This window comes from Oncorhynchus mykiss, chromosome 8, assembly GCF_013265735.2.
Source record: "Oncorhynchus mykiss isolate Arlee chromosome 8, USDA_OmykA_1.1, whole genome shotgun sequence".
Taxonomy (NCBI): domain Eukaryota; kingdom Metazoa; phylum Chordata; class Actinopteri; order Salmoniformes; family Salmonidae; genus Oncorhynchus; species Oncorhynchus mykiss.
Genome location: NC_048572.1, coordinates 74,889,146 through 74,902,679, shown reverse-complemented (window position 1 = coordinate 74,902,679; position 13,534 = coordinate 74,889,146). Strand labels below are relative to the sequence as shown.

The following is a 13,534-nucleotide window of genomic DNA, read 5'->3' as shown; positions in this document are numbered from 1 at the left end:
GTACAGAGAGATCCTTGATGAAATCCTGTCCAGAGAGCTCAGGACCTCCAGATTAGGGCAAAGGTTCAGCTTCCAACAGGACAACGACCCTAAGCACACAGCCAAGACAACGCAGAAGTGGCTTTGTGACAAGTCTCTGAATGGTGTAACAGTATAACTTTAGACCGTCCCCTCGCCCAAACCCGGGCGCGAACAAGGGACCCTCTGCACACATCAACAACAGTCACCCACGAAGCATCGTTACCCATCGCTCCACAAAAACCGCAGCCCTTGCAGAGCCATTGGAACTACTACTTCAAGGTCTCAGAGCAAGTGACGTCACCGATTGAAACGCTATTTAGCGCGCACCGCTAACTAAGCTAGCCGTTTCACATCCGTTACAGTGGCACAGCCAGAGCCCGGACTTGAACCCAATCGAACATATCTGGAGAGACCTGAAAATAGTTGTGCAGCGACGCTCCCCATTCAACCTGACAGAGTTTGAGAGGATCTGCAGACAAGAATGGGAGAAACTCCCCAAATACAGGTGTGCCAAGCTTGTAGCTTCGTACCCATGAAGACTCGAGGCTGTAATCGCTGCCAAAGGTGTTTCAACAAAGTACTGAGTAAAGGGTCTGAATACTTATGTAAATGTGATATTTCATTTTTTTTTTTTATTGTTTTTATAAATATGCAAAAAATTCTCAAAACCAGTTTTTGCTTTGTCATTATGGGGTATTGTGTGTAGACTGATGAGAGGGGAAAATGATGCAATCAATTTTAGAATAAGGCTTTACTTTCCGACTGCACTGTAAATAAATATCTTTCCTCCTCAGATCTACAGAGTCTACTGAAGCAGAAGAGCAAGCAGCTTGAAGAAAACACTACACAACTGAGGGCTGTAGATGCCAAAAATGCAGAACAGAGTATGTTGACAAGAGTAGTCATTAGAAGTCATTAAACATGTATAATCTTCTAAAAGGTTGAATACAATGATTTGATGTTAGTATTGAATTACACAGTGCCTTTTTGTTCTGTTATTTCAGTTCTGAAGATCATTGAACTACAGAAACAAATGAATGAGATACAGATTGAAGCTTCAAAAGGCAAAGATGAAACTGCATCAGAAATCTCTGGTTTGTCTATTTTGTCTCATGTTCTACTTATGTATGATCATTAAAATCTCACATGTTGAAAAGTGTTAAAAAGAAATGGGTTTGGGGAAATTGTTATGTATAGTCATCATGATGTACCGAGTATATGTAGCAGTATGCTAACATAAGTACTTTAATTACAGCGCTTCAGGAGCAACTAGAGGCCAGAGAGGAAGAGAGCGCCAGATGTCAGGCCCAGAACAAAGGTAAGCCAAGATCAGGTCCTTCTGATATTGGTCTGGTTCACCAGTTTGTGTAACTAGACGCTTGATGAGCAAAGCTGCTTGAATCATAACTACAGGTAAAGAAACAGAAGCACGCATCTCATCAGTCTAATATTGTTTTCTCAAACCAGACCTGGAGAAGAGGCTGGGCGATAAGGATGCACAGTGCTCTGGACTCCAGGACCGATATGACAGTGAGCTTCACCTCTCTCTACCTTTTGCTGATGACACTGAGTGATCTAAATGATATGAACCCTATTCAATAGAACTTAGTCAACAGCTGATTTGTATTGGTCTCTCACAGATCTGCAAGATAAGCTTGGTTCTGCAATGAATAAACTGGACAATGTAACTGGATACAACGACAAACTCGGTGAGCAGATGAATATACATCAGTGCCCACTGATGAATGAGGCGAGTAGTCTCGTTTATTTTTCTAATTCAGAATACTACTCAGCTCATTTCAATGTGTTCTATCAGTTCTTGAGGTATGGACCCTGACTAATGAGGTAGACGATCTAAAGAAGAGAACTGTGACTTCTGCAACTAAGATCAATGGTGAGTATCCCTGTTGCCGCGCATTATTCATGGCAAATCATGTTTGCTTTGAAAGATATACATATGTTAGCATTGATCCTGTCATGATTTGTCCTTGTCTTTCAGAGCTCCAAAAGTTGCTGGATGAGAAGATCAAAGAACTGGCAAAGAAAACACAGGAACTGGAGGATAACGCTCCTCAACCAGAGAACGGTTCGTATTATTTAGCCTTTTTATAGTCTGTTTTCAGTTGAACAGACAGCTTTTACAGTTTAGGTCCAGCCTGCTCAGTATTTATCTGTATATGATATTCCTCAAATTGTTAAGCTGTTTGTTTGTTGCAGTTCTAAGGATCATTGCAATACAGAATGAGATCTTGAACCTGCAGAAAGGAGTTAGCAATGGGACAAACTTTGACCAGATTGCTGGTGAGTAGCAGGCGTTCTGAAGAACATAGGAGTCTCTATGTGTTCAGCACGTTAGACCAATAACAATAGTTATCATGTTTCCTAAGAGGGATAGTCCTTCACTGGTAGACATATAGGATGGTGTGATGACAATACACTGCATTTAGCCCATTCATTAAGTTTTCAAATCCCAATATACTTGTAACATTCAAGCTCTTCAATTATTCTTGTCCACAGCACTTGAGAATGAACTGGATGCATTGATTGCCACAATCGAGGAGAAGAACAATGGCAACTGTAAACAGAGTGAGTGTGAAAAGCCTTATCATTTCAGGGTTGGCTGCAATCGTGATTTGAATTTTCTACATTACTTCAAATGTTGAATGTTGTGACATCCTGCATGTCCCTGCTCATTTAGTTCTGCAGATCATTGCACTCCAAAATCAAGTGACAAGATTGCAGAGGCAAGAGTTAGAGTTCAATCAGTCATCTGAGGCCAAGATTGCTGGTGAGTGCCATTGTAATTTTTCTTTATCCTCAGTACTCTTACAATTGTGCTGGAACGTTTATTATCCTTATATTTACCATTAAGAGCTTTTCTGTAGGCATACCGTGTAATAGAAAACTTTGTGGTGGAAAGAGGATAACATTTGAAATAATGTGTGTGTCTCAGAGCTAGAGAATCAGCTACAGGAGACGAGAGACCAGCTGAATGAAAAGAGAGACGAGCTGAAAGAAACTGACAGTAGAATTCCACAACTCAGTAAGTTGTCAAGCATGTTTCCAGGAGTTTATCTATAATCTACAAGTCAATTATTTCTCAATTATTTGGAGGGTGACTTCTGTTTTTGAATGCTTCATCCAGAGTGGCATGCTTTTATTTTTCAGTTGCAGAGATCATGGGACTTCGTAACAAACTGACAGAGTTAGAAAGAACATTATCAGAGCTCAAACGGACAAGTGCTGACAAGATGGAAGGTACATTTTGTTTAATTAAAATACTATTGAACGTCTTGTTGGGTTGATGCGAAGGGAAACATTTAGTTTAAAGTGGACGCTATCTTAACACAGAGGAGATTATAATTGGTAAGATACAGTGTATTCGGAAAGTATTCAGACTCCCTCACTTTTCCCATATTTTGTTACGTTACAGCCTTATTCTAAAATGGATTCAATAAAAAATGCTACACATTACCCCATAATGACAGAGAAAAATGTTTATATATTTTATTTTTAGCAAATCTATTATTTTTTTTAAACTGAAATACCTTATTGACATAAGTATTCAGACCCTTTGCTATGAGACCCGAAATTGAGCTCAGGTGCATCCTGTTTCCATTGATCATCCTTGATGTTTCTACAACTTGATTGGAGTCCAGCTGTGGTAAATGCAATTGATTGGACATGATTTGGAAAGGCACACACCTATCTATATAATGACCCACAGTTGACAGTGCATGTCAGAGCAAAAACCAAGCCATGAGGTCTAAGGAATTGTCCGTAGAACCCCAAGACAGGATTGTGGTCGATGCACAGACCTCTTCCAAGACTCTTCCAAGAGCTGGCCGCCCGGCCAAACTGAGCAATCGGGGAGAAGGGCCTTGGTCAGAGGTGACCGAGAACCTGATGGTCACTCTGGCAGAGCTCCAGAGTTCCTTTGTGGAGATGGACGAACTTTCCAGAAGGAAAACCATCTCTGCAGCACTCCACCAATGAGTCCTTAATGGTAGTATGGCCAGACGGAAGCCACTCCTCAGTAAAAGGCACATGACAGGATTTTCAGACCATGAAAAACAGGATTTTCTGGTCTGATGAAACCAAGTTTGAACTCTTGTTCTGAATGCCAGGCATGAGGAAACCAGGCACCGCTCATTTGACCAATACCATCCACACAGTGAAGCATGGCGGTGGAAGCATCATGTTTTTCAGCAGAAGGGACTGGGAGACTCGTCAGGATTGAGTGAAAGATGAGTGGATCAAAGTACAGAGAGATCCTTGATGAAATTCTCAACCAGTTTTTGCTTTGTCATTATGGGGTATTGTGTGTAGACTGATGAGAGGGGAAAATGATGCAATCAATTTTAGAATAAGGCTTTACTTTCCGACTGCACTGTAAATAAATATCTTTCCTCCTCAGATCTACAGAGTCTACTGAAGCAGAAGAGCAAGCAGCTTGAAGAAAACACTACACAACTGAGGGCTGTAGATGCCAAAAATGCAGAACAGAGTATGTTGACAAGAGTAGTCATTAGAAGTCATTAAACATGTATAATCTTCTAAAAGGTTGAATACAATGATTTGATGTTAGTATTGAATTACACAGTGCCTTTTTGTTCTGTTATTTCAGTTCTGAAGATCATTGAACTACAGAAACAAATGAATGAGATACAGATTGAAGCTTCAAAAGGCAAAGATGAAACTGCATCAGAAATCTCTGGTTTGTCTATTTTGTCTCATGTTCTACTTATGTATGATCATTAAAATCTCACATGTTGAAAAGTGTTAAAAAGAAATGGGTTTGGGGAAATTGTTATGTATAGTCATCATGATGTACCGAGTATATGTAGCAGTATGCTAACATAAGTACTTTAATTACAGCGCTTCAGGAGCAACTAGAGGCCAGAGAGGAAGAGAGCGCCAGATGTCAGGCCCAGAACAAAGGTAAGCCAAGATCAGGTCCTTCTGATATTAGTCTGGTTCACCAGTTTGTGTAACTAGACGCTTGATGAGCAAAGCTGCTTGAATCATAACTACAGGTAAAGAAACAGAAGCACGCATCTCATCAGTCTAATATTGTTTTCTCAAACCAGACCTGGAGAAGAGGCTGGGCGATAAGGATGCACAGTGCTCTGGACTCCAGGACCGATATGACAGTGAGCTTCACCTCTCTCTACCTTTTGCTGATGACACTGAGTGATCTAAATGATATGAACCCTATTCAATAGAACCTAGTCAACAGCTGATTTGTATTGGTCTCTCACAGATCTGCAAGATAAGCTTGGTTCTGCAATGAATAAACTGGACAATGTAACTGGATACAACGACAAACTCGGTGAGCAGATGAATATACATCAGTGCCCACTGATGAATGAGGCGAGTAGTCTCGTTTATTTTTCTAATTCAGAATACTACTCAGCTCATTTCAATGTGTTCTATCAGTTCTTGAGGTATGGACCCTGACTAATGAGGTAGACGATCTAAAGAAGAGAACTGTGACTTCTGCAACTAAGATCAATGGTGAGTATCCCTGTTGCTGCGCATTATTCATGGCAAATCATGTTTGCTTTGAAAGATATACATATGTTAGCATTGATCCTGTCATGATTTTTACTTGTCTTTCAGAGCTCCAAAAGTTGCTGGATGAGAAGATCAAAGAACTGGCAAAGAAAACACAGGAACTGGAGGATAACGCTCCTCAACCAGAGAACGGTTCGTATTATTTAGCCTTTTTATAGTCTGTTTTCAGTTGAACAGACAGCTTTTACAGTTTAGGTCCAGCCTGCTCAGTATTTATCTGTATATGATATTCCTCAAATTGTTAAGCTGTTTGTTTGTTGCAGTTCTAAGGATCATTGCAATACAGAATGAGATCTTGAACCTGCAGAAAGGAGTTAGCAATGGGACAAACTTTGACCAGATTGCTGGTGAGTAGCAGGCGTTCTGAAGAACATAGGAGTCTCTATGTGTTCAGCACGTTAGACCAATAACAATAGTTATCATGTTTCCTCAGAGGGATAGTCCTTCACTGGTAGACATATAGGATGGTGTGATGACAATACACTGCATTTAGCCCATTCATGAAGTTTTCAAATCCCAATATACTTGTAACATTCAAGCTCTTCAATTATTCTTGTCCACAGCACTTGAGAATGAACTGGATGCATTGATTGCCACAATCGAGGAGAAGAACAATGGCAACTGTAAACAGAGTGAGTGTGAAAAGCCTTATCATTTCAGGGTTGGCTGCAATCGTGATTTGAATTTTCTACGTTACTTCAAATGTTGAATGTTGTGACATCCTGCATGTCCCTGCTCATTTAGTTCTGCAGATCATTGCACTCCAAAATCAAGTGACAAGATTGCAGAGGCAAGAGTTAGAGTTCAATCAGTCATCTGAGGCCAAGATTGCTGGTGAGTGCCATTGTAATTTTTCTTTATCCTCAGTACTCTTACAATTGTGCTGGAACGTTTATTATCCTTATATTTACCATTAAGAGCTTTTCTGTAGGCATACCGTGTAATAGAAAACTTTGTGGTGGAAAGAGGATAACATTTGAAATAATGTGTGTGCCTCAGAGCTAGAGAATCAGCTACAGGAGACGAGAGACCAGCTGAATGAAAAGAAAGACGAGCTGAAAGAAACTGACAGTAGAATTCCACAACTCAGTAAGTTGTCAAGCATGTTTCAAGGAGTTTAACTATAATCTACAAGTTAATTATTTCTCAGTTATTTGGAGGGTGACTTCTGTTTTTGAATGCTTCATCCAGAGTGGCATGCTTTTATTTTTCAGTTGCAGAGATCATGGGACTTCGTAACAAACTGACAGAGTTAGAAAGAACATTATCAGAGCTCAAACGGACAAGTGCTGACAAGATGGAAGGTACATTTTGTTTAATTAAAATACTATTGAACGTCTTGTTGGGTTGATGCGAAGGGAAACATTTAGTTTAAAGTGGACGCTATCTTAACACAGAGGAGATTATAATTGGTAAGATACAGTGTATTCAGAAAGTATTCAGACTCCCTCACTTTTCCCATATTTTGTTACGTTACATCCTTATTCTAAAATGGATTCAATAAAAAATGCTACACATTACCCCATAATGACAGAGAAAAATGTTTATATATTTTATTTTTAGCAAATCTATTATTTTTTAAAAACTGAAATACCTTATTGACATAAGTATTCAGACCCTTTGCTATGAGACCCGAAATTGAGCTCAGGTGCATCCTGTTTCCATTGATCATCCTTGATGTTTCTACAACTTGATTGGAGTCCAGCTGTGGTAAATGCAATTGATTGGACATGATTTGGAAAGGCACACACCTATCTATATAATGACCCACAGTTGACAGTGCATGTCAGAGCAAAAACCAAGCCATGAGGTCTAAGGAATTGTCCGTAGAACCCCAAGACAGGATTGTGGTCGATGCACAGACCTCTTCCAAGACTCTTCCAAGAGCTGGCCGTCCGGCCAAACTGAGCAATCGGGGAGAAGGGCCTTGGTCAGAGGTGACCGAGAACCTGATGGTCACTCTGGCAGAGCTCCAGAGTTCCTTTGTGGAGATGGACGAACTTTCCAGAAGGAAAACCATCTCTGCAGCACTCCACCAATGAGTCCTTAATGGTAGTATGGCCAGACGGAAGCCACTCCTCAGTAAAAAGCACATGACAGGACTTTCAGACCATGAAAAACAGGATTTACTGGTCTGATGAAACCAAGTTTGAACTCTTGTTCTGAATGCCAGGCATGAGGAAACCAGGCACCGCTCATTTGACCAATACCATCCACACAGTGAAGCATGGCGGTGGAAGCATCATGTTTTTCAGCAGAAGGGACTGGGAGACTCGTCAGGATTGAGTGAAAGATGAGTGGATCAAAGTACAGAGAGATCCTTGATGAAATTCTCAACCAGTTTTTGCTTTGTCATTATGGGGTATTGTGTGTAGACTGATGAGAGGGGAAAATGATGCAATCAATTTAAGAATAAGGCTGTACTTTCCGACTGCACTGTAAATAAATATCTTTCCTCCTCAGATCTACAGAGTCTACTGAAGCAGAAGAGCAAGCAGCTTGAAGAAAACACTACACAACTGAGGGCTGTAGATGCCAAAAATGCAGAACAGAGTATGTTGACAAGAGTAGTCATTAGAAGTCATTAAACATGTATAATCTTCTAAAAGGTTGAATACAATGATTTGATGTTAGTATTGAATTACACAGTGCCTTTTTGTTCTGTTATTTCAGTTCTGAAAATCATTGAACTACAGGAACAAATGAAAGCGATACAAACGGAAGCTTCAAAAGCCAAAGATAAAAGTGCATCAGAAATCGCTGGTTTGTCCATGTTCCATTTATGTATAATCATCTCACGTTGAATGGTGTTAAAAAGTAATTGGGTTTGGGAGATCATTCTCTTTTGTCATTATGATTAATTTAGCTTTCCTTCTACCCAGAGCTACAGAAACAACTTAAGGCCAAGGAGAAGCTGAATGCAAGACTTGACTCCAAAAACAGAGGTGTGACACACAGGTCCCTGAAATCGTTTCTGGTCATCTTGGGACATTTTGGGGGAAAATATTTTAACTTCTCTTTTATCTCTTTAGAGCTGGAGAAATTTCAGAAGGAAATGAAAATGGAATGTGATGAAATCCAGCACAGGTGCAAAGGTGAGATTGTCCTTTGAATCGATGTATGGAGTTTAAATGATTTGCTGAATTTGGTGTACTGAACAACATTTATCACACAGAGGTACAGCTTCAAACAGATCAAAACCAAGAGGACTTGCTTAAAATGCAGCAGCAATTACAAGAGAAGGAGGCAGCCTTCAATAGACTGCAGCAGCAACTCAGAGACAGCAAGGATGACAATGCCAGACTACAGGAGATGAATAAGAGTGAGATATTCATATTATCAGTGACCAATCAACAGGACAGTGATAATGTAAACCAAATACTGAACATGTGAAAGAGTTCAACAATAGCCGTAATTACTGTAAATCATTTTGAGGGGTTGTCACGTTGGCCGTCTCTCCCCTTTCACTCTAAAGGTTTGCAAGAGGAGAATGACAAACTCAAGATGAATTTACAAGGTAAGATGTATATGTTTACCTTTTTCAGACAAAAACATGTCAAAGCTTTTATTGTGAATTAATACAATGTGTTTGGGTTGCACTCCTCTCTTAGATCTTCTGGTAGATCCAGAAACGGTTGTCCATAGCAGTAAGTCTGGAAGATAATTGACAAACATTGAATGGATATTGCATGAATGTCTGGCTCTGTGCAGTAGAGAACATTACTATATCCATTCCTCTCTACCCACAGCTAAGGTGGCCTTCGACCCGGACACAGCCCATCCTAAAATCATTCTGTCAACGGATGAGACAGTAATGTCTGTAGCGCAACAGCGACAGAATGTCCCCAACGATCCAGGGCGGTATGACTTGTCTCTTGCTGCTCTTGGAAAGACTGGGTTTAACAGCGGGAGAAATTACTGGGAGGTTGAAGTGGCTGGGAAGACATGTTACAATATCGGAGTTGCCAGAGGATCAGCTAATAGGAAGGGGCAGCTGAAACTAAAACCAGCAGAAGGCTACTGGACCATAATCTTGACAAAACAAGGTGTGCTCAAAGCCCTTGCAGCTCGGCCACTTGATATTCAGCTGCCTGCGGTCCCCCACAAGTTTGGAATACTTTTAGACTACAAGAAGGGAGAGGTCTCTTTCTACAATGCAGATACCAGGTCTCTTCTCCATACATTCACAGGCAATAGATTCACAGATAAACTATATCCATTCTTCAATACCTGTCTGGAGACTAATGATGAGGATGCTCCGATTGTCTTAACTCGTGTTGGTTCGGTGTCATGGATAGACTAGAGAATGCATTTGAAATCAAATTAATTTCTGTATAAAATCACATTTCATTTCATTTTCTGTGGTAGTGATTCAAGATAAAGTAATTTCAATTATGCATTTTCAATCATTCAACAAATAAAATATTGCACCTGATCTATGAAATGGCATTTTATTTCTGGCATTGTAGAAAAACTGTTCAAGATCATTACAGAAGTAGAAGCATTCCCACTGGTAACAGAATTGGACCTGGCCTCTCACTTTATCTACCTCTAGTCTACACTCACTCCATTTTACCTGAACACAGCCATGGTGTAACTGCACTGAGAGAAGAGGAAAAAGGTTGATCAATAAGGATATTACAGCTATCCATTCGTTTGGTAGAGAATTAAATAAATATGTTCACCTTATTCAGTCCATCTTCTGTAATACCCTCAAGTATGTGGTCAACAGAATGTATCAATACTATAAGGGCTTCCTCATGTTACTAGATTCATCTCAGCCCTAGCCAGAAAACAATTGTACATATATTTTAGTAATTTAGCAGACACTCTTATCCAGAATGACTTACATGAGCAATTAGGGTTAAGTGCCTTGCTCAAGGGCACATCAACATTTTTAACCTAGTTGGCTCAGGGATTCGAACCAGCAACCTGTCAGTTACTGGCCCAATGCTCTTAACCACTGGCCTGTTCTTCACTGTCTCCACACATATGCTTCCCTATGTACCACTCCAACCTAACTTGTTTCTGTCTTCCACCCACGCATTGCCTATCCATTCTACACCCTCTTCTCCTGTATCCCTCAATCTCTGCCTGCTGTCCCAGCTACACCTCTGTAAAAGTGGGCAACAAAGATTGGGTCTCTCTCTTCTAGAATGTGCAGGAAACTGTTCCTCTCCTCCTCATTCCATGACTCAAACCATTGGGTCCAGAGGCGCAGTTGGCACTCAAAAATATTTGGTGGGCTGTCCTTAACCTAGAATCAGAAAGGAACAGATGGTGGCGAGGTTTCAGTGCAAATGAGATCGACATGACTGTTACATTACTAGTAGCTGGTAACGAACTGTAGGACAAACCATTAAATAATTGTGATAGCAGGATGGGTTGTACCTGTAGCGTATTGAGCGACTCGAGGAGGGTACACACTTTCCCTGGCACAGCTTTCCCCAACAGGTCCTGCAGAAACCTTTCCCTCTGGGTAGTGCTCCAGCTCAAGAACCAGCTCAATACACAACGCTGCTCCTGAAGAGTTACGTAGGAGAGTGGTAGGGGCTCTCTGCCTGCCGCTGACTTCAGAGAGGTACAAGATAGGTTCTCCAAGCTGGGAGGCACTAAACCCTGTGGTACTGACGGAAAGTCTGCCAGGCTGGGTGAAGACGAACTGGACTGTGTGCAGAGCCAACCCTGCCCAGCAGTGTTAGCTGTATCCAGTGTGTTGCTACTGATTGTCGGATAGTGTGTGTTGCTAGACAGGGCACCAGCAGCTGGGGGCATCATGACAGGGGGCTGCTGGTTTGAGCCTTGATTGACATGGAAGAACCAGGACATCTTTGGAAAAACAGAATAAAAACATGGTAAATAAATGTCTCATGTCATATTTACATAAACAGATGAGATGGCATGTCCAACTAGCTAGCCTAATAGATACAGGATCAGGATATGTTAGTTACCACCTAGCCCAATGTTGGACTAATTGAGCATAATGTTAATCCTTAGTCCAAGGATGTTAATCCTTAGTCCGTACATGTTAGGGCAAACTGGCTCTAGAAGCCAAAACAGCCAAATGCTCCATCTAAACGTGAATTGATACTAAGAAACAAATTCCTCTATTTTCAGTTCACAGGAAAAAATAATAATTAATGGAAACCATGTTTGATACCATTCCACTCCAGCAATTACCACGAGCTTGTCCTCCCCAATTAAGGTGCCACAAACCTCCTGTACAGTACACCGTTTTAACACAGCCAACTATTTTTCCAGGGACAACATATTTGTGCCGTCTGACTTCCATTTACACACAAGTGTTCGGGGATGCTGATAGCTCATTAGCACTGGTAGTCAACTCTGGCTTCCGTAAACAAGCTCTGTAACATGTCAATATGTCTGTGTGGTGACCCTATAAAATGGGTGTATCAATTTCACCTTTTGTTTTTGGCCTATATGAAATATTATGCTTCCAAAACCGTACCACAAGCGACGTGGCTCTTGACAAATCTCCCCACCCCACAGAATACGCCTTCGTCCAATTACTTGTATGTGTAATAGAACTGATAGTCATGATCAAGGGCTAGTTTACCACCGAACTTGGACATCCCCTTCGATCATGTTATATCGATAGCTGGCTATCGTAACCAGTTGTTTGTGTTAATTATATCTGCTTCGACCACAACAGTAGCTAGCTAGACAGCAATGGCACTTCCTTGTTTGGTAGTTAGCAGTGTACCAAACGCCGGTAACATTTGATATGGAAAATTAACGACTTAACCACCAGACATGCTTAGATATCTAAAACACATTCCTCACCATTAAGCGTTTTTTTTTTTTACAAGTCACGTTATTATTTTCAACATGTTGCAACCTCCAACTGAACCGAGCAGCACTAGCATCAAATATATTGTATAACTAAACCAAGATAGACCACAGCCTATCGTTTCAAATTGGAACAAATGAGCCATAGTGGGCAGAGCCAAGTACGAGCTAGCGCAATCTTATTGGCGCGTTTTAGCGTACATTTCCCAGTTGGGGAACGCATACTCTGAAGTCTGCGTGTACAATAACTCAATTCACATTTGCACTCTTAAACAACGCAATTTTTTGACATTTTGGCAAAGGCTCGAGTCTACAAAACTTAGTCCACTCTGTTCGTAACATATTCTAGTTTCGGGAACAAACTGTATTGAGACGAAAAAAACTATTGAGATCAAATGTGTCACCGATGAGTAAATTATCAGAATGTGGGCCAAAATCCATGTAGTTCCACCTTCAGCCACTGGGCTTCCTCTCACTTTTGGTCGTGAGTGGAAATGTCAACCGGATGCTTCACATTTATACATCCGGTGAAATATCTCTCATTGTTCTATGCATGAGTGTCCTGTGTCCCATGATGCCTTGCGCGAATTATGGGCGTTATTTCCGTTTCGAAGTAAACAAACATTCATGCAGAGCTTGCAAAAACGAATAATGATATGGGAACACAACCTGACGGGTATTATTAGCCTACCTCTACCCTCCGTAATTGATGGTTGGGAAGATGACGTGACGAAGTCGTCTTGTATCACGTACTTACTTTGTTGAATCCGTAGCTTGCGATGGTAAGGCGATGAGCAACTTAAAAAGTCCGGAGGCGTACCAATACCTACACGGTAACAAAGTCGGACGGATATTATTGAAGGATGTTGGAGACGACCTTGTCTACTTAAAAGCAGACGTAGTGCCGAGTCAGAGCCTATACTCATCTCATCACAAGGCGTGGGTACTAGCATCAACGACAAGTGTCATACAGACAGCGAGTTGCTCATGTATTGCAGGGCCAGGACGCTATTTTAGTCATGCTGCAGCAATTATGGCCCTGTATTCTTCTTCTTTGGTATCTTGGCGTTCGCACATTTTGTTTGTGCATGCCGCCACCTACTGTGCGGTAGTGTGTGTGGTCAAA

General features: G+C 41.0%; 2 protein-coding genes across 5 annotated transcripts in view; one reads left to right on the top strand and one right to left on the bottom strand.

Annotated features, from left to right (window-relative positions):
- LOC110530600 (putative leucine-rich repeat-containing protein DDB_G0290503) overlaps positions 1-10,037 on the top strand; it is a 28,707-nt gene extending 18,670 nt beyond the window's left edge. For 2 of the 3 annotated variants that reach the window (XM_021613810.2, XM_021613809.2), the window contains exons 39-69: positions 816-905; positions 1,026-1,115; positions 1,277-1,339; positions 1,489-1,551; positions 1,662-1,730; positions 1,838-1,915; positions 2,021-2,107; positions 2,239-2,322; positions 2,539-2,607; positions 2,720-2,809; positions 2,975-3,064; positions 3,190-3,279; positions 4,439-4,528; positions 4,649-4,738; positions 4,900-4,962; positions 5,112-5,174; positions 5,285-5,353; positions 5,461-5,730; positions 5,862-5,945; positions 6,162-6,230; positions 6,343-6,432; positions 6,598-6,687; positions 6,813-6,902; positions 8,062-8,151; positions 8,272-8,361; positions 8,481-8,543; positions 8,631-8,693; positions 8,774-8,920; positions 9,074-9,115; positions 9,210-9,245; positions 9,348-10,037. In XM_021613810.2, coding sequence (XP_021469485.1) covers positions 816-905; positions 1,026-1,115; positions 1,277-1,339; positions 1,489-1,551; positions 1,662-1,730; positions 1,838-1,915; positions 2,021-2,107; positions 2,239-2,322; positions 2,539-2,607; positions 2,720-2,809; positions 2,975-3,064; positions 3,190-3,279; positions 4,439-4,528; positions 4,649-4,738; positions 4,900-4,962; positions 5,112-5,174; positions 5,285-5,353; positions 5,461-5,730; positions 5,862-5,945; positions 6,162-6,230; positions 6,343-6,432; positions 6,598-6,687; positions 6,813-6,902; positions 8,062-8,151; positions 8,272-8,361; positions 8,481-8,543; positions 8,631-8,693; positions 8,774-8,920; positions 9,074-9,115; positions 9,210-9,245; positions 9,348-9,901 — 3,116 coding nt within the window. In that variant the 3' untranslated portion in view covers positions 9,902-10,037. The remainder of the gene's footprint in view (positions 1-815; positions 906-1,025; positions 1,116-1,276; positions 1,340-1,488; positions 1,552-1,661; positions 1,731-1,837; positions 1,916-2,020; positions 2,108-2,238; positions 2,323-2,538; positions 2,608-2,719; positions 2,810-2,974; positions 3,065-3,189; positions 3,280-4,438; positions 4,529-4,648; positions 4,739-4,899; positions 4,963-5,111; positions 5,175-5,284; positions 5,354-5,460; positions 5,731-5,861; positions 5,946-6,161; positions 6,231-6,342; positions 6,433-6,597; positions 6,688-6,812; positions 6,903-8,061; positions 8,152-8,271; positions 8,362-8,480; positions 8,544-8,630; positions 8,694-8,773; positions 8,921-9,073; positions 9,116-9,209; positions 9,246-9,347) is intronic. The other variant, XM_021613811.2, reaches the window with a different exon arrangement.
- c8h14orf119 (chromosome 8 C14orf119 homolog) lies at positions 10,036-13,475 on the bottom strand. Of its 2 annotated transcripts, none has more exons than XM_021613814.2 (3): positions 12,403-12,532; positions 10,990-11,427; positions 10,036-10,855 (listed from the first exon to the last, which is right to left on the bottom strand). In XM_021613814.2, exons 1-3 carry the CDS (start codon positions 12,403-12,405, stop codon positions 10,682-10,684), a joined length of 615 nt encoding a protein of 204 aa, XP_021469489.1. In that variant the 5' UTR covers positions 12,406-12,532; the 3' UTR covers positions 10,036-10,681. The 2 variants fall into 2 exon arrangements, with proteins under 2 accessions (XP_021469489.1, XP_021469491.1); XM_021613816.2 differs by lacking the exon at positions 12,403-12,532 and adding an exon at positions 13,166-13,475 and having other exon boundaries at positions 10,383-10,855.
- Positions 13,476-13,534: the final 59 nt, after the last annotated feature.

Excerpts from the sequence above, each read along its gene's own strand:
- c8h14orf119 (XM_021613814.2), bottom strand. Across the intron at positions 10,856-10,989 it reads AGTCGCTCAATACGCTACAG|GTTAAGGACAGCCCACCAAA; the intron begins GTACAACCCATC and ends TTCTGATTCTAG.